Source organism: Acomys russatus, chromosome 7 (assembly GCF_903995435.1).
Source record: "Acomys russatus chromosome 7, mAcoRus1.1, whole genome shotgun sequence".
Classification (NCBI taxonomy): Eukaryota; Metazoa; Chordata; class Mammalia; order Rodentia; family Muridae; genus Acomys; species Acomys russatus.
In genome coordinates this window covers 6,460,871-6,485,755 of record NC_067143.1, presented here as the reverse complement: position 1 = coordinate 6,485,755, position 24,885 = coordinate 6,460,871, and the positions used below count along the sequence as shown (strand labels likewise).

Below are 24,885 nucleotides of genomic sequence, written 5' to 3'. Positions count from 1 at the left end.
TGATAAGTGGGTCCTCAAGAAAAGGTAGAAACTGCTGATTTCATCCAGCCGTTGCTGTTGCTCAGTAGGAGAAAATGGAGGCTGAAAAGGGGTGTGGGTGGGTGGGGGAGGACCATCTCAAGGTCACACACTGAATTCCTGGTCCAGGATGACCCGGTCAGAGCCCTGAGCTAGACGAGAGGGTGGGATTAAAAGTAACTGAGTGAGCAGGAGTGGTTCAGCTTAGAAGGTTTGGGGGAAATCTGTTCCAAACTCCACAAGCCTGAGGCGGGACACCACCTGCAGCCGCAGCCTAACTGTAGCACAGCCCATGAAGTCTTGCTCCTAGCACTGGGCCCAAGAAGTCTGCCCAGACCCGGAGGCCAGTGGCAGCCCCTGTGTATACACTGATCTGCACTTGCCAGAGTAACCACGCCCGCAGAGATGGGCAAATCACCGAGGGGTAAGACGTGCTGGAGCAAGCTCAAGGTTACTGTCCTGTAGGCCGAGTGGTTGGCAGCAAGCAGTCCAAAAAGCATCCCTATGTGACCCATTCTGCCTAGACAGTTTCCAGTCACAAGGAACTGACACCATTTTGCCCAGAGGCATGGTCCCTCCTGGCTCTTTCAGTGCCTGCCATAAGAAGCGCCCTGAGCTGCTGTCGCTGGAGCCCAGTGCCCTGTTTGCAGGCATGTGCATCCTGAACAACATCAGTGTCCAGGCCCTAAGTCCTTAGATCCTAGAACCTCAAACCTTTACAGGTGGGACAGATCCTTCTGGAAGTAGGCACATGCCAGAAGGCATGGTTCCCTGGCCACCATCTCACCTCAGCGGCCCCGTTCTGCCCTCCCTGACGGCAGTGTGGATGGAAGGTATTTCTCTCCGCTCTGCTGCTTGGCTCTGATGGGTGAAAGCACTTACCAGAGACAAGGAAGGGCAGTTGATAAATCAAGGGTTTTGTTTTGGTTTTCTGTGCAGCCTTTGGTGGCTACTTGTCTTCCTAAGATGTCCAAGTTCCCTTTCCCAGGCAGCCCATGAAGGAGCCAGCTCCCTGGTAACTCTAGAACTAAGTGAAATGTGAACAAGTGGCCCTCTCACTGTCCCCGGAGGTCACTGTGGGGTGGGGAGGCTAACTGAGTGAGCTCCTGGACCCAATCTTTGTCCTCTCCACTTTATTCTGTTCACAGCTTTTTGAGAACCAGTCTACAGGCCCCGGGGACATTTGATGGTGTCATTTCACCCACAAGGTTAGGGTCACAGGAACTAACCCGACAAAAGAGCTTATTTTTCAAAAAACAAATTATGTTTTCAACTAAGTCAACCTGCCTTCATCCCCATCCCTTACCCCTCATGAGAAGGAAGAAATGTGTGCTTGCAGGTCTTTGGCTGGGTGCTACCCAGCATGCAGCAGCTGTTGCTATCCCTCCCTCCCACAGCAGCTCTCTCCTTCTGGTCACAGGTATCCATCCATCTTCCTGTGACACATCACTCACCCATGGCCACGATGGCCTGTGAAGTCCACTAGAATAACCTTGGAGAGTGTGCCGTCTACTTTCATGTCAACTTGACACAAGCTGACATCATCTGAGAGGAGGGAACCTCAAATGCTTCCATAAGATTGAGATGCAGGCGGGCCTGTAGGGCGTTATCTTAATCAGTGATTGGTGTGGGAGGGTGGGGCCCACTGTGGGTGGGGCCGTCCTTGGGCTGGTGGTCCTGGGTGCTATAAGGAAGCAGGCTGAGCAAGCCATGGGGAGCAAGCCAGTAAGTAGCACCCCTCCACGGCCTCCGCCTCAGCTCCTGCCTCCGAGTTCCAGTCCTGCTTGTGTTTCCTGTCCTAACTTCTTCCAGTGACGTGTTTCCTATCCTGACTTCCTCCAGTGACGTGGAAGCTGAATAAACCCGTTTCTCCTCAACTTGCTTTTGGTCGTGGTGTTTCATTGAGCAATAAGAAACCAATCTAAGATGGGTAACATGGTGCTTAGGGAATGAATGGGGGGGGGGGGCGGCAGGGGAGGTGGGTGGCGCGGGGCTGTAACTCAGAATAAATCCTTTTTGCCGTGCCCTAGGCATTGTCTACTCTGGGTGAAGTGACTTAGTAGTTGTTTGCAGTTAGCTAATGGGAGTTAGTGGGGGAAGGGCGGCACACTGCTACAAGTTCAGAGCCTTGATTGGTGCCCAGAGGTGGGTGTGGCTGGTGGCTTTCTGGAAAACTAGCCGGAATAGGGGTGTTCTAGCAAGAGCCTGGTTGGCCCGCTGTGAATCAGGGGAGATCTGGAACGGAACATGAAGCGGGCCCCTTCTGTCACACCTCATGGCACTCCATGAAGGAAGACAGGAGACCAGATCCTAAGAGTCCAGGACTCAGAATCCGTGCATCAATATTTCACCATCAAGGAAGCCCCCCACCCCACGCCACCACCACTCAAAAGTCCTTAGCTCAGAATAGCCTCATCAGAACTCTGGAGTCAGACCACCTGGCTTATGACCCTGAATTCACTTTTCACAGGGCTGTGTGGCTTTCCCCTCTGCACTTTGTTGCCTCAGCTGTAAGATGGGGTGACTGGGCTGCTCTGAGCTGGCACTGGGCAGTGTTTGTAACATGCACCCTACACAGTAGATCCTCAGTGTGTGTTTGTTAGTCCCCCTCCCCCCTGGGGTGTTCCCACAAGCCTCTCCTCCAAATGGCTTCTGTTATCCAGCGCATTCTTGTCTTCCCGGTAGACCCGTGGCTCATGTCCACAGTGACCTCAGGCAGCAGCCCGGGCTACTTCACTTGTGTATCCTGAGACTTGGAAGGGACAGTGGTTCCCACCCTCAGCTATGAACTGTCTGGGCAGCACCTCAGAGATGGTTGCAGAGCTCCCCATCCCAAGCCCCTGGATTCTTGCACCTCATTGGGTACCAGAAAAAGTTGAGGCAAGTTCTCAGAGAGGTGAGAAACTAGTAGGTAAAACTTAGGTGCCCGCCTTCAATGTCCCACATACCTGTAGGATCACAGACCTAGACTGTACTGGGGGGTGACAAAGGGACTGAAGGCAGAGGGGAGCTGAAACCTTTGTGTGGTGGCCCTAAGCTTCAGTGTGTTGCCTGCTCTGGCCTTGTCTCCTTATCTTAACATGCTCAGAGGTTGATTGTATAACCTTTGGGGTCTCTTTCCAGAAGACATTCTGGAATCACCAATGAACGAGGAAGGATCCGATCCTCCATCCCACCCCACACCTGACCTTGCAAACAAAGAGCCCCAGGACAGATTCTACTCTTTCCGAGGAGATGTGTGCCCAATGTAGCAGTCTCTAGACCAGGTCCTGCAAGCTGCCCAGAGCACCCAGAGCTGACAGTCAGGGAGGTGCCCATGGCTGCCCAGGGCAACTAGCTGTTCTGACATGGCCTCATGCAAGGACCCACCAAGATGAGTCGCGGGACCATACCAGGTGAGCCCCCACAGAGCATGCGCTAGACATTATGTCCGGTCTTCAGTCGCCTCTGAGGAAGTGCTTCTTTCTCTTGACCCAACAGCATCTGCAGGGCTGCCCTGCAGGGGACAGCATCCTCAGAGCCCAGCGACATCTCAGTTTAGGTGACTACAGTAGTACCCACGCCAAGGAGAGGCTCAGCCGTACCTGAACAGAACAGAAATATAGCCTGGAGGCAATGAAAACTCAACTCCTTCAGATCAAAAGTCAGCTCTTTATTTCCAGGGCCAGGGCCCGGGGAGGGGAGGTTGCTGTCTTTCCAGGAAATGTTGCAGTGAAAGCTCGGGAGATGTTGCATTTTTTTTTTCAACTCAAGCATGTGTTTTTCAAAAATATCATCCTTCCCCCCACACACACTAATTTTAGAATCAGACCAAAGCCAAGCTACTGTCCTCTGTTTCTGTTGGGAAAATACTATATTTATTCGAGATGCAGAAGCGTGTCTCTGCAAACCTTTGATTGCTTCAGAAAAACAAATCTGCTTTAGACTAGACAGAAACCATGTTACAAAATTTATTTCATGCTCGGATCTCTTTGCATAACATTGGGCATGCAGTTTTTTTTTTTTTTGTTTTTTTTTTTTTACTCTGAAGTACTAAATTGCATACAATGCCAGGTTGTGCCTTAATAAAGGTGGAGGGGTGGCCCCCCTCTGGCGGCCCTGAACTGGAGGTGCTCTGCATCCTGGCTTTATAATGACATTGGAAAACCCATATGGTGTAACTATGAACAATTCATTATGAGACTTGGTCACACTGGATCTACACACTGAGATGAGAGAATCAACCTAAACTAGTCGCTGCCGGGGTCTTGGGGAATCATCCGCTGGGTCACAAGCATGCCAAACAGAGATGGAAGAGGGTGGCAGTGTGAGTTTCCACGATCCTATTTGGAGCAAAGTTCTCAGTTTTCCGCGTGAGAGATGAGCTACAAAGGTGAGGTCAATATGACCGATGACTGACTGACTCTGCCTTTTTGAAACCTTTCCTCTGGGTCTTGTGTACAAAAAAACAAAAACAAAAACAAAAACAATCCATTCCCCGGCCCCCCGGCCTTCTTCCCTTCCCCCCACCCCACTCCCAGAAAAGTACAGGTTTCTACCGAGTGCCATCACAGTTTGGCTCCGACACCATGTGTCAAAGAGCGCTGGAAGAAAATAACCAATTCTTGCTTTTCTCTCCATTCTTGGTGGTGGTTAGGGTGATCATACAGTCACAGCGGGGGCTGGTGGGTTTGGTTTAGCTGGGTTTTCTGTTTAACTTCATGCAAGTCATGCTAAGGCTCCCCTTCACCCCTCCGCCCCAAATCAAAGGTAACTTCTAAAAAAGAAAAAAAAAAGAAAAAGAAAGAAGGGCGATCCTCTACGGTCAGTTACCATTGGCCGTAGAAAAAGCTACGTCCGTCTTAGTACAATGCCTGGGCCACTCGGACTCGTCCGGCAAACCTGCATGGCGTGAATTTACTCTGTCCAAGGGTGAGGAGGGGCTGCAGGTCCACCCAGATGCTTAATAGCCACCAGTGTCCTCGGCCAAGCCGCCTGGTCAAGTCACTCTCACAGCCTCTGTCGGCATATACTTAGCAATGACAGAGCTTTCTTTGCAAAGATCTGTATGTAGAGAATACAATTAACACTTGAGCTCCTCTTCTTGCCTTCCCCTCCCGCTCGCTTGCTCGCTCGCTCGCTCGCTTGCTCGGTACTTAGTCGTTAAGGAAGGAAGAGGAAAGACTGGACAGCCGCATGCAGAGGCAGGCAGGTTCTTCTCCAGCGGGCTTGTTTCCCATGCAGCGGACCAGCCTAGCAGCCTCTTTCTCGTCCCTCCTTGGGGGGACAGGTGAAGTCCCTACTTCTGCTCTGCACCTGCAGACCTAAAGGGCTCCGAGTCAGCCAGAGCAAAGCAAGTTCTCGTTGCTATCAGGAGCCGTGGGAGCCGGGCTGGACGGACACGGGGTGGGGCTTTCACCCTGGGTGCCTCCCAAAGAGTCCAGCACCCAAGCCCAGCTGGGTTCTGAGATTGAGGATCACCTGTGGGTGGGGGGTGGCACCCAACTCCCTAGAGCTACTAGGAAATGGGGTGCTCCTGTCCCACATCCCCACAACTTCTGGAAGCACAGTAGAGACACCGACCGATCCGGCAGTTCAGGGCAAAGGAATCAGGCAGCCCAGGGGACCTCACTGGGCAGGGCACAGCCATGGAGATAGTTTCCCCTACTTTTCAGGGGAGTCCTTGCCTCCTCCCCACCCCTGCCCCCTCCCCCTCCTCCCCCCTGCACTGGCAATCTAGCGGCTTTACCTTGGGGGTAAGCCAGTTGCAAAGAGAGCAGCAGACCCATCCGTGCCAAGGATGGGGCCCTCCTCAAGGCTGGTAGCCTTCTGCCATGCAGAACCATGCAAGGAGCAGCACACCGCGCTGAGGTCCAGGGGACCTCAGGCAGGGCAAACAAGCAGAGACCAGCCTGAATCAGATGAGCCCAACTAAGCAACCGCGCGCACAACCCAAAGGACCCTCCCTCATCTTGGTGTAAGCTATCTCTCCTCTTCTAGATCTGCCTTTGATTCTTGAAGCCTGGTTTTCTCTCTGTTGTCTGGGTCCAACACCCGTGCAGCTGACAAAGGCCCCAGGCTACACAGCAACCGTTACTCTCAGGATTCCGACATCTGTCTGGCCCACCCTACTCCCTCCCAACATGCCTCTGTGTGAACGTGTGAGGTGCCCAGGAACACGCACAAGCTTTCCCAGAGTGTCTGCTGCATCGAGAAAGGCCCAGGCCAGTGCCTGCAGGCCTATGTGCAGTGTTCTGAGCTTCTCCAGCGGCCTTGTCCAGCCCATGCTAAACCTCTCCAAATCCTGACTAAAAGAACACCACTGGTCTCAGCCTTCATCAGCCACAGGGGGGCACTGACCACTCCTAGGGCAGCGGTAATGTGCACTGGCCGTGAGAACGGCTATGCCAAGTCCTGTTAACACACCTTGTCTTCGTAAGCCCTCTCAGTATTCTGACTAGCACAAAGCTTACCTCTGCCAGGATAGTGCCCTTAGTTCCCAGCTCCAAAGCCACCTTTCTATGAAGCCTTCCTTTCCACTGGCCTATGGAGTCTCTGTAAAGGATACCTAGACTAAACTCACAGGATGGTGGCCAAGCCAAGTCCTCCACAGCTAAAGGCTAGGAGTGAACACTTTACCTTTTGGACATGCTCTGCTCCACTGGAGAAGTCTGAGGGAGCTGAGACTCCTCCCCTTGTCTCCTTGGGGTAGCCCCTTGGCTTGGGTTTACAATCAATGGCCATCCACCCTATGACAAGCCACTCACTACCATTTAGCTGAGTATCAACCTACAACTGTATGGGCCTCAGCTTCTCTTTCTCTGCCAGCCTGCCATCCATCCTCCTTGGAGAACGAGCTCTGATCTCTAGAGGCCAACCCTGGGGGACTCCCCCAATCCTCACCCTCTCAGTGTGCCTATCTACCCCTCAGCGCCCCTTTGCCCGCCGCCCCGCCCACCCATCTGCAGGAGCGCAAGGCAGGCCCGGCCAATGCAGAGAGCTCCGACTTTCTCTACATACCCTTTCTCAATCCTCCACCAGGTGGGCACGCGTACTCCCCGGTGGATAAGAGGAAGCAGGGTCCGTATCTCTCGCGGGTGCCCGAGCGGGTAAAGGGCAGGCCCTCATCGGGAGTGAGGGCCTGGTCTATGTGGGGGCAGTCTTCGTTCGCCAGCGCGGCCTTCGCCACCTCCCCATTCAGTTTGGAATCTTCAAACATATAAGCAGAAGCTATTGAGACACTGAAAATTGTTTAGTGAGAAGGGGGGAGTGACAGGCCGAAGGTGGGGGGGGGCATTTGACAAAGGACTTCTCGTTCCTGAAGATGGAAAAGTGGGTGGTCCACGGAAGAGGGTGCAAGGCTGGGGTGGGCTGCTGACGATGCAGGGAGGGAGGGAGGGAGACTCCTGGGTTTGCTCAAAGTTTGCAAAAAGATGAATTGGTGATGGGCCTGGCGTGTGGTGCTGGGGGCCAGGCCCAGAGCCCAAGGCAGGGTTAATGAGACAGGATGGTGTGATGTATTCATGGAGAGAGAGCCAGACACACAGCTCAGGGAGGAGACAGACAGACACTCAGACAGGCTGCCGCCTGGAAAGGCAGCCTTTCAGACACCTTTACTTCTAACCAACACCTGGCTGCCTCCCAGCAACATTCAGCCCTAGGCCCAGCTAGGCCCCACCTGACCTCCCCCATCCCTGCCATGCAGATCCCATGTCACCATTGGTTCCTGCTGTCTCCCCCAAGTCTGATCGCCCAGCCAGCTTCCATCGCTCCATGCGGGGCCCAACTTGACCATTCAGATGCCCCTGGTTTCTTCTCTGTCCCCACAAGGACCAAATCTGGTGGCTCTATGACTTTATCCCGTACAGACTAGGCCTACGCACACCTTCTGCCTTGTCCCCACAGGCACACAGTCCGGTCCCTAAGATTCCTCATCCTCTCTACAGACCAGCCTGCACACACATCTTATACTGCCCCTCACACAAACCCTGTTTTACCATGCTGTGACCCATAGAGAAGGCCACACCTCCGTTCTGTCCTTACAGGAACCCAATCTGGTCCCTCTGAGACTGTCTTCAACATAGACCTAGCCTGATCATTCCTTCTATTCTCTTTACACAGGTACGAAGTCAGGCCGCTCTGAAACTTTGTCCTACACACAGACAAGAGCTGGCCATAACTCATACAGTCTTTACAAAGACCCAATGAGGTCCCTTCCCAATTTCCTGGGTCAGACTAGACCCAACCATACATTCCACTGTTCCCACAGGGGCACAATCTGATTGGTCTACGCCATCACTTATGCAGATGAGTTTCCTGCGTACCTCCACAAGACCCTATTAGATCATTGCGTCTGCTCTGTCCCCATGCAGACCCACACTGCTGCCCCCACACATCAAGCAATGTCTCCACAGACCACTCCAGGGGACCTGGTCAGCACGCACAACAAAGCTATACGCATATGCATGAGGCTGTGATGGCTGGACAGGGATGTGGGAGGGGCTCCCATTCCTGTCCCTTCTGCCAGCATCCCTGGCAAAGCAGAGCAAATGGATGTGGGGGAGACAGACGCTGGTGGCCTTGGGTGGGGGGAAGTTTGAGGCTTGGCTTCTGTATTAGCCTAAGATGGAACCTGGAAGGGAGTATCATGGGGACAAGTATGGTGGTGATGGTGGGCAAAATATGGCCACAGCCAGGTACTCTGGCCCTCCTAACTTCAAGAGCAAAGGTGTGGAGGCCTTCAGTACCTGGCAGGGGTGGCTCTAACTGGCCTTTGTCCCCTGTTTCTGTTCCTCTTGGGGACTCTGCTAGGATAGCGCCCAGTCAAACGCTGCACCTATGGGGGGAAGATTCATGGGAGAGTCCTTCGGTGAGAAAAGAACCCAGCCTGGGGAACGTGTTAGGGGAGGTTCTCTGAAAGAAAGCTAGGGGGAAGTTCCCAACTCGATTTGACCCTCTCCCATGATCCTTTTCACATCGTGTAACTACACGCAGTAGTGATCCTTCCCTGCGTGCACACGCATGGTGTGCATGCGAGTTGGATCACCACCCGTGTACAGCATGTCACTACAAAGAGGCAGTCAGTCAAAAGAGAAATGGACCAATCAGGTTTATTCATAAAGCAAATCAAAAAAAAAAAGTTTCCCATAATAATTTTGGAACTTAAAAAAAAGGTCTGTCGTACAAGATGGCGAGGCATTTCACGTACAGTGCATTCCTTGAAGATCCCAGGGCCTTCGCTCCTGATTGACTCTGAACCAGAAAGGCCAGTTACTGGGGGAACTCTGGCACCATGTGACAAGCTGAGGGCTGCCTAGCAGATGGGGCGTGTCTGTGGGCACACACGTGTGTGTGTGTGTGTGTGTGTGTGTGTGTGTGTGTGTGTGTGTGTGTGTGTGCCCACAGACATGAACGTCCTCCCTTATACTCCATTTGGCTCTTGTCTCCCTCACGGAGGGTCTGTGGGCTGGAAGGAGAATGCTGGGGTGATGGGGGAGGTGGTATGGTGGGGAAGGGGGGTTGAAAGCTGGGGTCCATATGCCTCGCAGGGGGGAAGAATGGTAGCTTCCAAGTGCATCCTTTCCAGCTGGCAAAGATGCTCTTGAGTGGGTGTCCACAGCCTGCTCCTCTTGTCCAGAGAAGGATCAGATAGTGACAGCGCCTTCCTGTCTCTGCTTCCACAGACAACACTGCAGCCCAAGATGCCTCCTCTGGCCCCAGTCTCTGCCTACATGCCCCCTGCCCGTGAGGGTGCCCACCTGGAACTGTAAAGGGTTGGAAAGTGGGGTAGTCCCTCTGGGGGGGATCCAGGGACGAGGAGCAGAGCCATCTGGCATCTAGGGGGACAGGAGGATGGGCAGTTTCCAGGATGCCCCTGGAGCCTTTGCTTTCAGCCGCAACCTTTAAAAAAAAAGGGTCTTGTGGCTGAGTGGCTGTTGTTCTAGCTGCAGCTGAAGATGCTCTCAGCAACCGGAGGCTGTTCACTTCCTGCCCCAAACTCCAGTGCGAAGGGCCAGCAGAGAGAATAACCAAAGAGGGCCAGCCGTCTAAAACTGAAGAGCCATGAGACAAGCCACAGGAGCAAGATCATTGAGTCCCCACCCGCCCTCACCCGCTCTTCTCTCCTGGAATGAAAGGATGGCTAGAAACCTAGGTTCCCACTTGCCTCAGAGAGCTGGGCCTGCCACCTCTAGCTAGCCCGGGGCCCCAGGACACCACTACCCCCACAGGCCTGCGATGATGGAATGACAGCATGGCAGCGTCTCAGAGATGGTTTCCAGGCTTTGAAATGAACTGAGATGAACATCTGTGAGAGGGTCATTTTTTTTAAAACTTTGGAGCAAAGAGAATCTACGTGACCGGGCCCTCTGTCAGCAGCCTGGCTCTTCTGCCATCTCCGGACACTTCTGATGTACTTACTGTTTACACCAGCAGCGGGCGCCGCCAGGCACACGCAGGACTGGACTGGGGTTAGTTGGGCTGAGCATTGCCTTGGGTTTGCCCCCAAAGGGGTCTGCCCAGCTGGGACTCAGAGGAAAACATCCCAGGCTAACAGGGGGCAGGGCAGGGGCAAGCTGTGAGAGGCACAGTCCTGGGAACCAGCACACTCATGCAATAAAACAAGGAGAAAAAGAGATACGTGATTAGTGGAGAGAGGAGAGAGAGAGAGAGAGAGAGAGAGAGAGAGAGAGAGAGAGAGAGAGAGAGGGAGAGAGAGAGAGAGAGAGAGAACATGAACAACACAGAAAAGAACACCCGTGCGTGCCTGGCCTTCACCCATATGGGCAGTGTGGACTCCGTTCTGGGTCCAGTTGCGGGGCCCCGCTGATGGATTCTCTTCAGCCTGTCAGTTCTGGCCCCAATTCTGCCACCCTCCCTACTCCGTGGTCTAACGCTATTCCCAGGCAGCCACTGCAGCCCCAAGAGAGGACAGCTGGGTAGCCCAGGAATAGGAGACTTAGGATTATGGTGCTCAGAAAAAAAAAATCTCCCCCAAAGACCACCCTGAGGCTGCAGCAGTAGCTCCTGTGGTGGCAGTGGTGGTGGTGGTGGCAGGGGTGGGGTATCTCTGAGACTGCACTTCTGCTCTGTGCACACACAGGCAAGAAGGGAGCCAAACCTGCCCCAGCCCCCTCTTCTTATTTCTATGGTGAGAACCTGGAACCCCATACCACAGAAGACTGACCCATACCACAGGAGCACAGATGGTAAGACACACAAGAATGGACATGGCACGACAGAGGGGACAGCAGACACCCTGAGCTACCCAGAGCAAGTTGTTGCCCACCCCCCCCCCGCCCCGCGCGCTATAAGTAGGGGAGAAAGCTCTTTCTGGGAGGGGAGCTCAGTCCCTGACATCCCTCCCTGTGCCTCTCAGCTCTTGGCCAGGTGAGACCTGAACGCTTGGCAGCCCCTCAGGACAGGATCTCACAAATACTGATGCCATTCAAGCCATGGCCCCTAAAAAGGGAATTCCAACATCCCCGAGACAGACAGACAGACAGACAGACAGACAGACAGACAGACAGACTGTGGCTTCAGCAGTGACTTAGAGGAGGGAGGGGGAAGGGGGAGGGTTAGGGGGCAGGGGGAGGGAGCTACTGGCTCAGCTGGAGGCCTGACTACAGTGCAGAACCCAGCGTTCTAGCTCAGTCCCCTAACCCAAGAGTTAGAAATGGAACTAGGGAAAGCTCGGCTTAGGGACCTGCTTGACTGCCTCTACTGAAGAACCTTCTGGAACATCATCACATCCCCCACATTTTCATGGGGCCTAGTCTCTACCCACTGCATCTGGCTGCTTGCAACTCTGGCTTCTTCCTTGCTCTCTAATCTCCACCCCGTGACCATCCACATATATAAGAAGACAAGGGGTTAAATGAGAAGGGAGCTGGTGGTGCAGGGATGGCGGAAGGCAAGCCCTGGGAGCCTCTTGTGGTCCAGCAGTCGATAACCCTGGTCTCATACTCCAGCATTTGAGGTGAGCAGTGAAAGCTGAGGCTCAAGGTGGGACTGGGATCTCAGAGCTGACAGGATGGGCTGGACATCAGGACAGCACCAAAACAGCAAGGGAAAGTGTGGGAATAGTGTGTGTGTGTGTGTGTGTGTGTGTGTGTGTGTGTGTGTGTGTGCGTGTGCGTGTGTGTGTGTGTGTGTGTAGGGAGAAAGAGGGAACTTGAGCTAAGAGAGCAAGTCATAAGACCGCCCAAACCAGAGTGCTGTGAAACGTGGAGCCAAGGCAAGGTAGGCAAGGTGTCTCCTGGGGCAGAGAGGCCAGGTAGGGCTGAGGAAACCAGAGAAAGTGCCACAGGAATCTATAGGCTTTGTAGATCAGCTGCAACATGAGGAAAGGGGCAAGCTGAGTGTAGTGTGTGTGTGTTTTGTATGTGCGTACATGTGTTCGTGTGTGTGTGTGTGTTTCTGTGTGTGTACGCCCTCCGTACAGGGACAACAATGTCACTGTCTGCCTGTGCTGAGGAATCTGCGCCTAGCTAGAGTGAGCCGGCCATCATTAGGGGGCTGACCTGGGGCTCTGTTTTTTAGAGCACCAATCTTGACAGTCATAGTGTTAGGAAAGGTGAGTCAGAAAGGCTGAGAAGGGTCATGTGACGCCCTTTAGGCTGAGCACTTCCTAGGGGGCCCCACAAGAGAGCTGGGGAGAGGGTAAGCCGCCCTGTGCTAGAGTGCGCTTGCCCTGGTGGTGGCTCCTGGGGTAAAATTGTCAATGGTGACTAACTCAAAACAAAAGGGTAGGCCTCTGGGCTTCCCATAAGTGGCCATAAGGCTTCGTCAGAAGCCTGCCTCCACCTCAGACCTCCTTTATTTGCTACCCCAAGCCAGAACACGAGCTACATTTTGCTTTATGTACCTACAGGAACTTCAGGGAGGGGAGAGCAAGTGAAAGGGCTGGACATCGTTTAGGCTGCCCCAGCCGGTGAGAGAAAGGACCAGGGTGGGTAGATGAATCGGATAGCACACCAGCAGCGAAAGACACCTATCATCCACTGAGGGAGGCCACCCAAGCGAAAGGGAGACGTTCTCACCTGAGACTGAGCCCTGCCAGACCCAGACATGGGATGCTCTTCAGAGACTAAATGCACACAGAGACTAAATAGCACACATCAACCCCACACTCACTCGGTACCTCTGAGCTCAGTGTTGTCAGTCTTCTCTGGGTCATCTGTTCCTTGGAGATCCCTGTCTCCTCAGAGTAAGTCAATGGGATTCCATGGGTAGAGGTAGACTATGGGTTTTCGTCTTCGGACCAGAGCCCCATGGTCAACTTTATGTGCTATGTGCAGGTTCTCATAAAACTGAGATAGCCCCATAATGAACCACTAGCCATGGAATATGAGAATATATCCCTTGGTGACTAGTATTGTTTCACCCCACCCCCATCCCCCATCCCCCACCCCCATCCCCCAGTGAATTCGTGGGTAAGTGGTTGAGATGTTTTATATTGCTGCTGCTGCTGCTGCTGCTGCTGCTGCTGCTGCTGCTGCTGCTGCTGCAGTCCCTACTGCTAGATACGGGGAGGACTCTCGGTGGTGGAAGGTTGTTGTTGGTCCATAGTGCTTTCATCTAAGCTGCCCGGGGTGTGGTCCCCTCCCCGACCCAGTGCTTTGCTCGCCAGCCACTTCCATCAGAAGGTCACCAGAAAACTCCCACTGGACCATCAACCCAAACAGACAACGTGAAAGCCAGAGTTACTCCAACAGGTTCCTAAAGATAAATGCTAAACTCTAGAGTGGTGGCAGAGGGTGAGCTGGTTTGGCATGCTGTGGGGTAAGTAAGCTTGTCGCGAACGGCTAGGGGTGACTCCTAGCAAAGACCTTGTTGGCATCAGGGCCGGAGTCTACTCAGCTACAGAGACTGGGTTCTGCTAGGGCTGAGAACCCTGGCTGCCGCCTTCGCAGGGACGCAGCTGCTAAATCTCATGTGTACAGCTCTGCCAGTCTACACAGCCTGAAGGTGCCCATGTTAAAGACCAAATCGAAGGCTGTATGGTGTCTCTGAATCCTCCCCACCCGCTCCCTGCCCACCACTGGGTCAGTAGCCTGTCAGAGACTTAGGCCCGACTCCTTCCAAGCAAGCAGCAGCCTCTAGGCTTCTGCGAAGCGAGTCCTCAGCAGACTTCGGTGGGGGCGGGGGGGTGTCTCTTTGGAACTTGGGAGACCAACCTCCTTACCCAGGGCCACCAACGAGGTTCCTCCAGCAAGCTCTTGCCTCCTGGATTTGGTTGCCCAGCATCTCCCTGGGGCCCCAGGCTCCACACCTCAAGATTGGGCACAGGGTCCTGGGTCGCCCATGGAACTAAGGAAGCAGTCTGACTGAATCTGGAATCATTGCTACAGGGAGGACGGAGGTGAAAGATCAGATTGACATGCCTCTAAGAGGTTTCCTACCTGCTCTGTTAATTTCTAAAATTTCTTCCTGGGCCAGCGGACATGTGTCACTCTGAGTACTGTGGTGAGGAGAGTTTACGACAGATTTACAATAATTGGGAGATCCCAGCTGTGGCGGCCGCGGGATATGCTTCTTTTTTTTCTTTGGTAGCTTCTGCTTAGCCATGGCTAGAGAGTAGTACATCCCAAAATTGTTCACGATGACGGGCACCGGCATGGCGATGGTCAGCACACCAGCTAGGGCGCACAGTGCTCCCACCAGCATCCCAGACCACGTCTGAGGATACATGTCTCCATAGCCCAGCGTCGTCATGGTAACCACAGCCCACCAGAAGCCGATGGGGATATTTTTAAAGTGTGTGTGCTCGCTGGCGCTGGGGTCATTGGGCTGCGCCCCTATCCTCTCGGCGTAGTAGATCATGGTGGCAAAGATGAGCACGCCCAGGGCCAGGAAAATGATGAGCAGCAGGAACTCATTGGTGCTGGCACGGAGCGTGTGGCCCAGGACGCGCAGGCCCACAAAGTGGCGGGTCAGCTTGAAGATGCGCAGGATGCGCACGAAGCGGACGACACGCAGGAAGCCCAGGACGTCCTTGGCAGCTTTAGAGGACAGGCCGCTGAGGCCCACCTCCAGGTAGAAGGGGAGGATGGCCACAAAGTCAATGATGTTGAGCGAGTTCTTGATGAACTCCACCTTGTTGGGACAGAATATGACGCGCATGAGGAATTCAAAGGTGAACCAGATCACGCAGACGCCCTCGATGTAGGTGAGGAAAGCCTCGGTCTCCGCTTCCCGGTAGTACCGCACCTGCGTGCCGTTTCGAACATTTTCGATTTCCGTCTTGTTCACGATGGGGTTGAAGCGCTCGTGGGTCTCCAGGCAGAAGGTTGTGATGGAGACCAGGATGAAGAAGAGGGAGGCAAAGGCCACATACTGTGGGTGAGAAACACAGGTGTCAGAGTAACGGCTTCTGGCTCAGAGCGAAGAAACCTGGGATGCCTTGCATTGGGTCCAGGCACAATACCACATGGGGGCGGGCAGGCAATGCACAGGGCCCCTCCAACACAACCTAAGCCAACACTCCATGTTATCGTCCTTGGAGCTTGAGGGGTAAGTGTTGCTGCTGAGCCTGGCCAGCAAAGCCTTCATCCCTGTCCCCGCCCCCTCCCCCATTTGCCCTTCCCCCTGCGAGCCAAACACTGAAGCTCCACGGTTGCCCAGAACCACAAAAGAAAAGGAGCCTGGCTCCGTTAGAGTGGACTGTCATTAAATACTCTCATGAGAAACAAAAACAAAAGGAAAGACGCCACCCCCCCACAAGCTTGTACTGTGTTAAAGCCACTGAAACCAGAAGTGCCTGTCACTGTGTTTAGCTACACTGACTGTGACACCGGGACGGAAATGTGCAAAGCGGTACAAGGAAACTGCTCTGCTAGCATTGGCTCCTTGGAGGCTGTATCTATTTCCTTTGACTCAGGTCTGTTTAGTTAAAGAGCGCCCCCACCCGCCCCAGTCAGCAGCAGGAAGTCAAGTACCTCTAACAGTTGCCTTGGTTTAGGTTGACACTGGCGCCTCATCCTCCATCCCAGGGGTGTGCCCTGGGAGACCCAGAATTGCTTGGTAGGGTTGACCAAGACCACGGGGCTTAGAGCCCAACCTGCCAATGGATCTGGACACCAAGAGCTAAGTGGATCTTCTAACCTGTGTTCTGGGGTGCAGGTAGGGGAGAGGAGAGCAGGAAAGGCAGCGTCTTAGGAGGACAGCAGTCTTAGGAGGTGATGCTGCAAGCTACCTGAGCCCACAGACAGCATGAACCCCCCCTGGAAGCTGTTTGTTACGGTGCACTGGCACACTGGGGGTTTAATTAGCAACACCATTTTCAGAACCCGTTTGCCTCATTCCATCAACCTACCCCTCCTTCCATTCACCCACTTCCTCCCTTCCTTGCTTCCCCCTTCGCTTCCTTCTAGGCTCCCTCCCTTTGCCTATTTACCCTCCCTTCTCTTCACGCATCCATCTATCCACTCGTTCTTTCTTCCTTCTGTTCTCTCCCTCACTCTCCTCTACCCAAATTGCCCCCTCCTTCCTTTTTTTCCCTCCCTCCTTCTTTTTCCTCACCATCCTCAGGTTCACCCATCCATCCTTTCTCCCACCACTCTTCGCCAGGTACCAGCACAGAGATAAGGGTCCAGTTCTCGGGCGTGGTGGTGGCACAGGCCTTTAATCCCAGCACTCGGGAGGCAGAGGCAGGCGGATCTCTGTGAGTTCGAGACCAGCCTGGTCTACAAAGAGACACAGCCTAGGACAGCCAAGGCTACACAGAGAAACCCTGTCTCGAAAACCAAAACCAAACCAAACAAAAAAGGTCCAGCTCTCAGGGAGCTTCCTGTTCAGCTCAAGAGGAGGGCACACCCAGAGACCAGAGCAAAGCAGTGGGTTGAAAATACGAGCCCCTCCTCCACCACGGGAAGCATGTAGGGCTGGCAAAAGCTGAGGGAGAGGGGCAGGGAAGAGGCCTTCTGACCCCTGGAAGCTCTTCTCTCGGGATCCAGCTCCTCCAGACCTGGGATGCACGGAGGACAAATCAGGAAAGCAAAGTGGAGGCGAAAAGAAGAGTGATGCACCTTCAACCCAGTGCACACAGCTCTGCAGCCCTTCCCAGACCACCGCGTTCTCAAAGCAAAAGAAGGGCACAGCCTCACCTGCTGTGTATTTGAACCTGGACTCCCTCCAGACCTCTCTGGAGCTTGGCCTTCCGAGCCTGAGCTCCCTAAGGACAAGCCAGGCCCACGCCCACCCCCACGCCCCACCCCCTGCAGCGACCCCTGCCACAGCCTTTTCCTCTGTACCCTCTTTCAACGGGGCCACCACTATCACCGCTATCTAGGTTTCAGTCTCAGCCACATGGCTACTGGTCCCAGAGCTGCCCATGCCAGCTGCCATATTGGCATAGCAGGAGCTCTGTGTCCTGGCTGTACTTGATTTCTCAGGGTCCTCACCCTGCATGTACCCACATGGACCCCTACCACTCAACCATCCTCTGGCTTTGCCCCTGAGGTTCGTTCTTCCAGAGATACCTCTGTGTGGAAAATCCTATGCCTCCTCGGTGCCCCATTAACAGCCATTTCCCCGGGGTAAGGCTCCCACTGGTAGCTGTGGTACTCAGGAGGCAGCTTGCCAAGGCACTCCTCAAGGAATCTCTTACAACTACCCAGGGAGGCCATGAGACTGTCTCCAGCGATGGCTCGTTAGTGTTTCCAAAGGCTCATGAGAATAGCTCAGACAGGACATTGATCTCCCAGGAGTCCCACAGGCCCTCAGAGCTCTCCCATCACTTGTCCCATTACAGTGCTGATCTTCATAGGGACATGGAGGTCCAGGAAAAGGCCAGATCTTAAGATTGCCTTAGAGAGGCTGAGGTGGCAGCTCAGCTGGGAAAGTGCTTGCTATGCAAACAGGAATCCTGGAGTTTGTCCCCAGAAGCCACGTTAGAAAACAAAGTTGGAAGCCGAGCGTGGTGGCTCACGCCTGTAATCCCAGCACTCAGGGAGGCAGAAGCAGGTGGATCTCTGTGAGTTTGACACCAGCCTGGTCTATAAGTGAGTCCAGGACAGCTAGGGCTACACAGAGAAACCCTGTCTCTAAAAACCAAAACCCAAACCAAAAAGACAAACAGACAAAAGTTGGGATGGAGAGATGGCTCAGCAATGAAAACCGCTTGCTGCTCTTTTGAGGGCCTAGGTTCAATTCCCAGAATGTACATGATAGCTCACAACATCCGTAACTTCAGTTTTAGTGAATCCAATGCCCTCTTCTGGTCTCCGCAGGTACCATGTATGCATGTTGTGCACATACCTACGTACAGACAAACACTTGTATACATAAAATACAACTAAAATAAATCATTAAAAAAAAAGGTTCAAGTGTGGTGGTGTATGCTTGTAATCCCAAAGTTGAGGAGCACTGGCCAATCAGTGTAGCTGGATCCATGAGCCCCAGGGCAAGTGTGAGACCCTGTCTCAAAAAATAAGGATAACTAAGGAAGATAGCAGAAATTCACACACACACACACACACACACACACACACACACACACACACACACACGATTAGCATGGGAAAACCCATGATTATCAAGGCTCAGGGTACAGCCTGGGCCTCACTGCAGGAAGAGTAGAGGCCAGAGAGGAAGGGAAGCAATAGCGAGACTATGGTCAGACAGAAGGACTCCATCAGGAGGGACAGAAGGACTCTGTCAGGAAGAGGAGTCCTGCTAGGCTCCCTGGCATCTGCCTTCTCAGCCTCTGCGGCCCACAAGGCCAAATCACCAACCGAGCATGTTCGGGCCCTGCGGATCTCTGGATCCATTGGGGATCCCTTTGGGGCTGTGGAAGAAACTACTAGCTTGCTGAGACACCCCAGTGTCCCATTAAGCTCAGAAGCTAGTAGGAGGGTGGCCAGGGCCCAGCCGAAGCCAAAATAGCCCCTCCCTTTACCCCAACCAAGGTATGGAGGAGAGAGAAAAAACTACCTAAGTTCAGGGGGACCTACTGTGTGCATTATCTTGGTAGAACAGGCAGTGTCCAAAAGGAAAGGCAGGAGCAAAGCAGTTTGGGGACAAAGACAGAAGCATCAAAGAGAGTAAGGGAGTTGAGACAGAGGCCAAGTTTACTCAGTGTAGGCGATGAGCTTGCTCGCCATCAAGCTGCCTGAGCTTTGCTGAGAAGTCAGGCCCGGATAGGATCTGGATGGTTCCATGTTGAATATGGCTCCTACTTCCCAGACTCCCTAAAAGCAGCCTGTGCAGTCTCACATCACTGAGGAAGGGCAGAGGTGACTAGACCCAACTAGCTGTGATCGCGGCCACACCTGAGTGAATCCTAGACCTTGGTACTCAGACTCACTAGCTCTGGGGCAGAAGCATCCCTTTGGAGGATGGACCAGGGATAAGAGTATCCTTGGGTGCTCCAGCTTGCATCCTAACCAGCCTGCGACCTTGCTGGGCCCCTGGTGGAAAAGACCTCACAGTATTCAGAGAGCACAACTAAGGGGGTTGGGGGACTATTACATGGTGATCATTGGCCCCAGACAAAGAGGCAAGCTCTGCCTAATAGGTCCAGGGTGGCAAGTTCCAGAGCAATGCTGGGGTGTCTGTCACTCATGGGGGGCAAGCATTGGGAGCTGTGCCCTATACGAACTGTGTCCCAACAGTCACCCACATACCATAGGCTCAATAACTCAGTGCACACACTTAGCCTACGTCCTAAGTTCAGACACTAGTGCATCCGTATGGAGAATATAGCCCAGGGTCTGGACCACACACATAAGCCGTGAGTGACCCACAGAGACCTTAATAAGGTATGCCACCTCACACCAACCAGCCATACTCCGGTACTATGTGCACAGACAACTCATGTGTACACACCCGGAGTGACACGTGGAGGGAGTAGTGGTGGAACGCCGCAGCAGCACACATCCCCCCATCCCCGCCCCTCTTTGAGAACACACACAGACTCCAGGCACTCAGCCCAGAGAGAGGCTCTACCTCTGGCGCCCCTCCCTTGCATTTTCTGCTCAGCCCTCTGTCCCACTTCCCTTGTCCCCCCGCTAGGGGGCGCACTGACTTTCCCACAGCTTGAGGCAGCTCTAGCCTGCCTTGCCTCTCTGCCCTCCGACTGCCATTCCTGTGATGCTGGCTCCTTTTTCCAGCCCTTCCCCAGAGCAGCTGAGCCCTAACACATTCAGGACCAGGACAGCTGATCACCCTCTGGAACTATGACTAGAGGACGAAGAGCTCTATCAGGCAGCCCGGAGGTAGCTAGCTGTCCCCCAACCTGGCCAGCACAGTGGCTGCCCTGTACAATTCAGGACAAGGCAGCTGTGGTGGCTAGACAAACACAAGCTGGTAGTTTCTGGTTCTTTGGATTTCTTTCCCCCAGAACCGAACCACAAACCATGAGACCCACCAATTGTGTTCTAGAAAGTGGTAGCCATAGCAACAGAGCAAGGCATCCCATTTCTATGGTAACCAGGATGGTGAAGCTGTTGGCTGTAAAGTCAGACGAACCTACTAGAGATCTGTTGACTTAAGATGGTTTATAAATCACCAAGCTATTTTTATCCCAGCCCCACCCCTGAAACCATAAATCGGAAAAGCAACCTACTATCTACTGAAGTGACCAATACACACTATGAATTTCATTTATCAATTATTTATACCACAGTCATCTTTAGAAAATTATGCTTGCCTTTCGGAACTGTTCAGGGGACCTGTGCCCTTACCGGCTGCATTTCAGGAACAAGCTCTTGTTGGAACCTGGTGCAGGGGCTGACTTGACCTTGACCAGTCTCCCCTCCCTCTGTGGTGAGAGTGAGAGCCAGACTTAGTCCTTTTTGAAGATTCTGGGGGAGGGGGATCAAGGTCACAGGCAGCGGGAGCCCACGATGGCTCACCAGGGCCATGCCCAGGCTTTAGGCCCCTAGGAGCGGCAGGCCAGATTTCCTGCCTCCTGCAATCCTCCCTGAGGGAGGGGGGGGGTTGCATGGCACCCATCGGAAGCCAGTGATGCAGAGCAGGCAGGGTGGCCAATTGTCTTAAATAAATTGTCAGTTGAGTTGGGTTTAGAAACTGAATTAGACTCATCTGGACTTCCTTGGGTTGGCCACACCCACAGTGTGCTGGGCTGGCCAGGGCTACAGGCTTGGCGAGCTCACGAAGTCTGGCCTTCCGGATTTGTTTGTCTACAGCCTCCAGGGTGTTCCCAGCTCTCTGCTCGAGGCCCGACCCCTGCTCCTGCTCCCTACTCCTCCCTCGCTGGCACCTGCTCAGGGAGCAGTAGGCGGAAGGAGCTCCCTGCAGGGTTCTGAGGTGGTATGAGCTGGGGTGTGTGGTGTGTGTGTGTGTGTGTGTGTGTGTGTGTGTGTGTGCTGGGGAAGGCACCTAAGGAAGTACCCTGTGACTTGGAGCTCGTGTGTGCATAGTGAGAATGTTGCCAGCGAATGTGGATTCTCTCTGGGCTCAGCAAGAGTTTTAAGTGGCGTCTGTATGTAGTGTGTAACTCCTGTGTGTTGGAGATGCGCATGAGGTGCTTGGATGCATCTACGTAGTATTGAATGGAATGTGCATACATGCATGCATGAATACATATATACATGCATGCATACATGGGGCTGTGTATGAGCTGTGGTATATGTGCATGAGTGTGCACATATATGGGTCATGTGTTGCCTATGGTGTGTTTGTTTGCAAGGGGGACACATGTTCAAGAATAAGTGTGTGAATGTGTGAGTTCTAGTGTGTGGGTACATGGATAGACCATCTTCTGGAGAGAGTTGGGTGAAGACTCAGCTCAGAGTCCAAACCATTTTCCACATCAGAAATGGTCACTCACACACTAGCCCAAGGAGAAGGAGGCCAGACAAGCAGGAGTGGAGGAAAGCCCCTGAACAAATGCAGCTGAGAGGCGTGGCCGTGCACGATGCAGAACCCTTTTCTGTGCCCTGGGCCCAAGCACACCAGTACTTTCAAGTCCAGAGCTGGGCCAGGATCAGGAAAGGTAGTACGTAGGCCCCACAGAAGCCAGAAGCCAGGACAGACGCCACCCTCTCAGGACCCTGTCCTTGGACACACCCAAACCAGGTCATGATGACATAGGTGCTACAAAGTCCAAAGGTGGCAATGGTTGGCATGTGCTTTTATCTTACATGAATGTTTGCCTTTTGCCTTTTGGGCTTTATTAAATCAGAACATGCATAAACCCTTAAAAGGCTATTTCTTCCCATATCCTCACTGTCACGCCATTGAACTTCACGGTGTCTTAAGCTGAATCCGTCTCAGCACTGTAGAAATGTAAGAATCAGAAACCCAGGACACAGATACAGAGGTGACCCTGCAAGGTCTTCTGTGAAAAGGCACCCTTTGGGCAGCAAGGCAGACAGAGGCATAGCCAGGGATGGGAGCGGCCCAAGGCAGAGGAACTCTGGAGAAGAGCAGAGACAGGGCCCACAGTGGCGCTGAGCTGTCACACTAGGTTCTGGTGTCACCATGGACTCTAGGCCTTCACTCAGGCAGTGCCCTGCTGTGCCACCCTCTTTGAGACTCTTGATTGCAAGTACCCAGCCTTCCCTTCCCTGGGCCAAGAGCAGCTCAGTCCCTTCTGTCAAAGGAGGTAGCAGCTGAGCAGAAAGGACTTGACCTTGAAGTCAAGCAGTCTGAACTCTAGTTCCAGTTCCACCGAGTGGCCTTGGATAGTTCGTTGGCACTTTCCAGGCTTCCATTTCTTGCAGGTGACAACAACGGAATAAGAATTGCACACAGGGACTAGTGAGGTGCTTTGTCATGCAAGGGCACTTTCCACCATGCCTTACAACGTAGGTGTGATCCCCTGGAACACACATGGCCGCAAGGGGAAACTGGCTCTCTTTTGACCTTCGTGGGCAAGCCATAACTCACATGTACACATACACAATAAATACATCCATGCAGAGAGAGGGTAAGGGCGAAAGAGAGCACGCACACTAGCCCAAGAGAAAGCAGGAGCAGAGAGACATTCAAATGTGTGGTCAGCCCTGCCCAACTTGCCCAGTTCACCATCTGCCTGGTCCGTCCACCATTGCCCAAAGCTTACTAGTGTCGGAGTGTCTCCCATCTCCCACACAAAAGCAGCCTAGCAGCTGACAGCCGTGGAAAGGGGCCTGGTCTACTGTCAGCCCAAGGCCACGTCCTACCTGGATGACTAGCTCAGTGACCAAGTCACACAGGGACAGAGTCTGAAGGGGCCAACGTTGGTCCCAGTGTAGGGGGGTCAGGCTGTGTGCTTAGGGCACAGACTAGGAGACATCTGACAAGCTAGGACAAAAGGTCCCAGGGCTCAGAAATAAGGACAAAGGGGTAGACGTGAACTCCCTGGGAATGTGGACAGAGCTGGAGTAAGAGCTCTGTCAAGGAGGAATTTGGTGGTGGTGAGGGGGGGGGGGGTGAAGGGGAGGGGCAAAAGAAGATGGGATAGGCTCGTGTGACAGGGGTAGCTGGCCATGGAGGCTCTGAGGAGCCTGAGAAAGTAGATGTACAAACGCACAGCCCTGCCCCCTCTGCCCCCAGGAGTATGGCTCCCTAGGTATGAACAAGAGGAGAAAGGCTCTGTCATTTGCAACCCAGGTGGCTTGGATGCCCGCCCCCCTCCCCAGGTCCATTTGGCATTTGGCACTCGGGAGGCAAGATGTGACTGACGCGTCACATGGAGAGAGAACGGGAAACAGGACATCTGAGATGGCAGAGGCCACGGGCACGGCTTCCATGAGGCATCGAGTTTGAATCCCAGCAGAAGTGGGAACCCCTTGGAAATTTAGTCGTATGGTTCTTAAAACAGGACAAAGATAAATAAACACGCTGCAGGGACTAAGACATGGTCGATAGAGGGGCATGAAAGAAATGAGCTGAGGCCCGGGACTTCTCCAGACTCAGGGAAGAATTACAGGGTGAGAAAATTACCAAGACTACCGGTGCCAAGTTCTCTTGAACAAGAGTCAGGCCACAGTTCCTCTTCTAACACGGCATTTAGGGTTTTATTTTTCCCAAATTACCAGAGGAGGGGAGAAGAGCTACAGCGGCAGTTAAAGGGGGAAACCAGTGCTGCATTTCACGGTTCCCCCCCCCCCCTGAATTTGTCCTATTCCTGTCACCACCTGCCTTAGTAACCACAGATCACAAGCAAGCGACAGCTCGGTCCTCAGGGGAGCTGAAGCGTGGTCCTCATGGCCTGTGCCACATGGATCACGCTAGATGTGTCCGAGACCTGACCCTGAGGGTCATTATCCTCAGGACGGAGGCCCAATGGAGATACAAGCTTTCTGTATTGAGTACCAGACTTGGGGAGGGGTGGGCTTGCAGCTCAGGGTGAAGGACAAACAAGGTGACAGGGTAAGTAGGAACTGAGCCACCCTCACACCAAGATGAAGGACACCAATAGCCAGTGGGTCTCTGGTGGGCCCTGCTTTTCTGGTGTTTCCCACTCACTGACACACAAAGCTCTGCCAAGCCGGAGAAGCATTTTCTTCAGAGAGGCATGAGATCTCTGGGGGAAGAGTTGTGACCCTAAGGTCTCAGCGTTCTCCTCAGCAGGACAGTCCCCACTCTGGCCTGTGGCCCCTGTGCTTCGCTGTACCTCATCAGCATCCTTAAACACCCAAATGGCCATGACCATGTGACACAAGTCACGGCCGTGCCCCCACCCCCACCCTCATGAGCCCATTTGGACACTCCAGCGTGGCTCCAACCTTTGTCAGCCACAGGCAGGCAGAGTGACACGAGGCCTCAGAGGAGCGTGGCTGTACTGTCCTGTCATGTCCACTAACATCCCCCATGTTCAGAAGAGGCCAGGGACTCTCTCCTGCAAAGCATACTGAGAAACAGACAGGGGCGGCAGCAGGTGGCCTGCTCTTGTCTTTCCAGCAATACGTCAGACGCAGAAGTCCACCAGTGTCCCAC

The 24,885-nt window shown here is 53.6% G+C and overlaps 1 protein-coding gene across 2 annotated transcripts in view; it reads right to left on the bottom strand.

Moving 5' to 3' along the window:
• Positions 1-4,782: 4,782 nt before the first annotated feature.
• The window catches only part of Kcnc1 (potassium voltage-gated channel subfamily C member 1), a 42,468-nt gene continuing 22,365 nt past the window's right edge, over positions 4,783-24,885 (bottom strand). The window contains exons 2-4 of one of the 2 annotated variants that reach the window (XM_051148565.1): positions 14,400-15,333; positions 7,018-7,206; positions 4,783-5,061 (exon numbers count right to left, since the gene is read on the bottom strand). In XM_051148565.1, the coding sequence (XP_051004522.1) occupies positions 4,997-5,061; positions 7,018-7,206; positions 14,400-15,333 (1,188 nt within the window). In that variant the 3' untranslated portion in view covers positions 4,783-4,996. Of the gene's footprint in view, positions 5,062-5,133; positions 5,322-7,017; positions 7,207-14,399; positions 15,334-24,885 lie in introns of those variants that run through there. The other variant, XM_051148564.1, reaches the window with a different exon arrangement.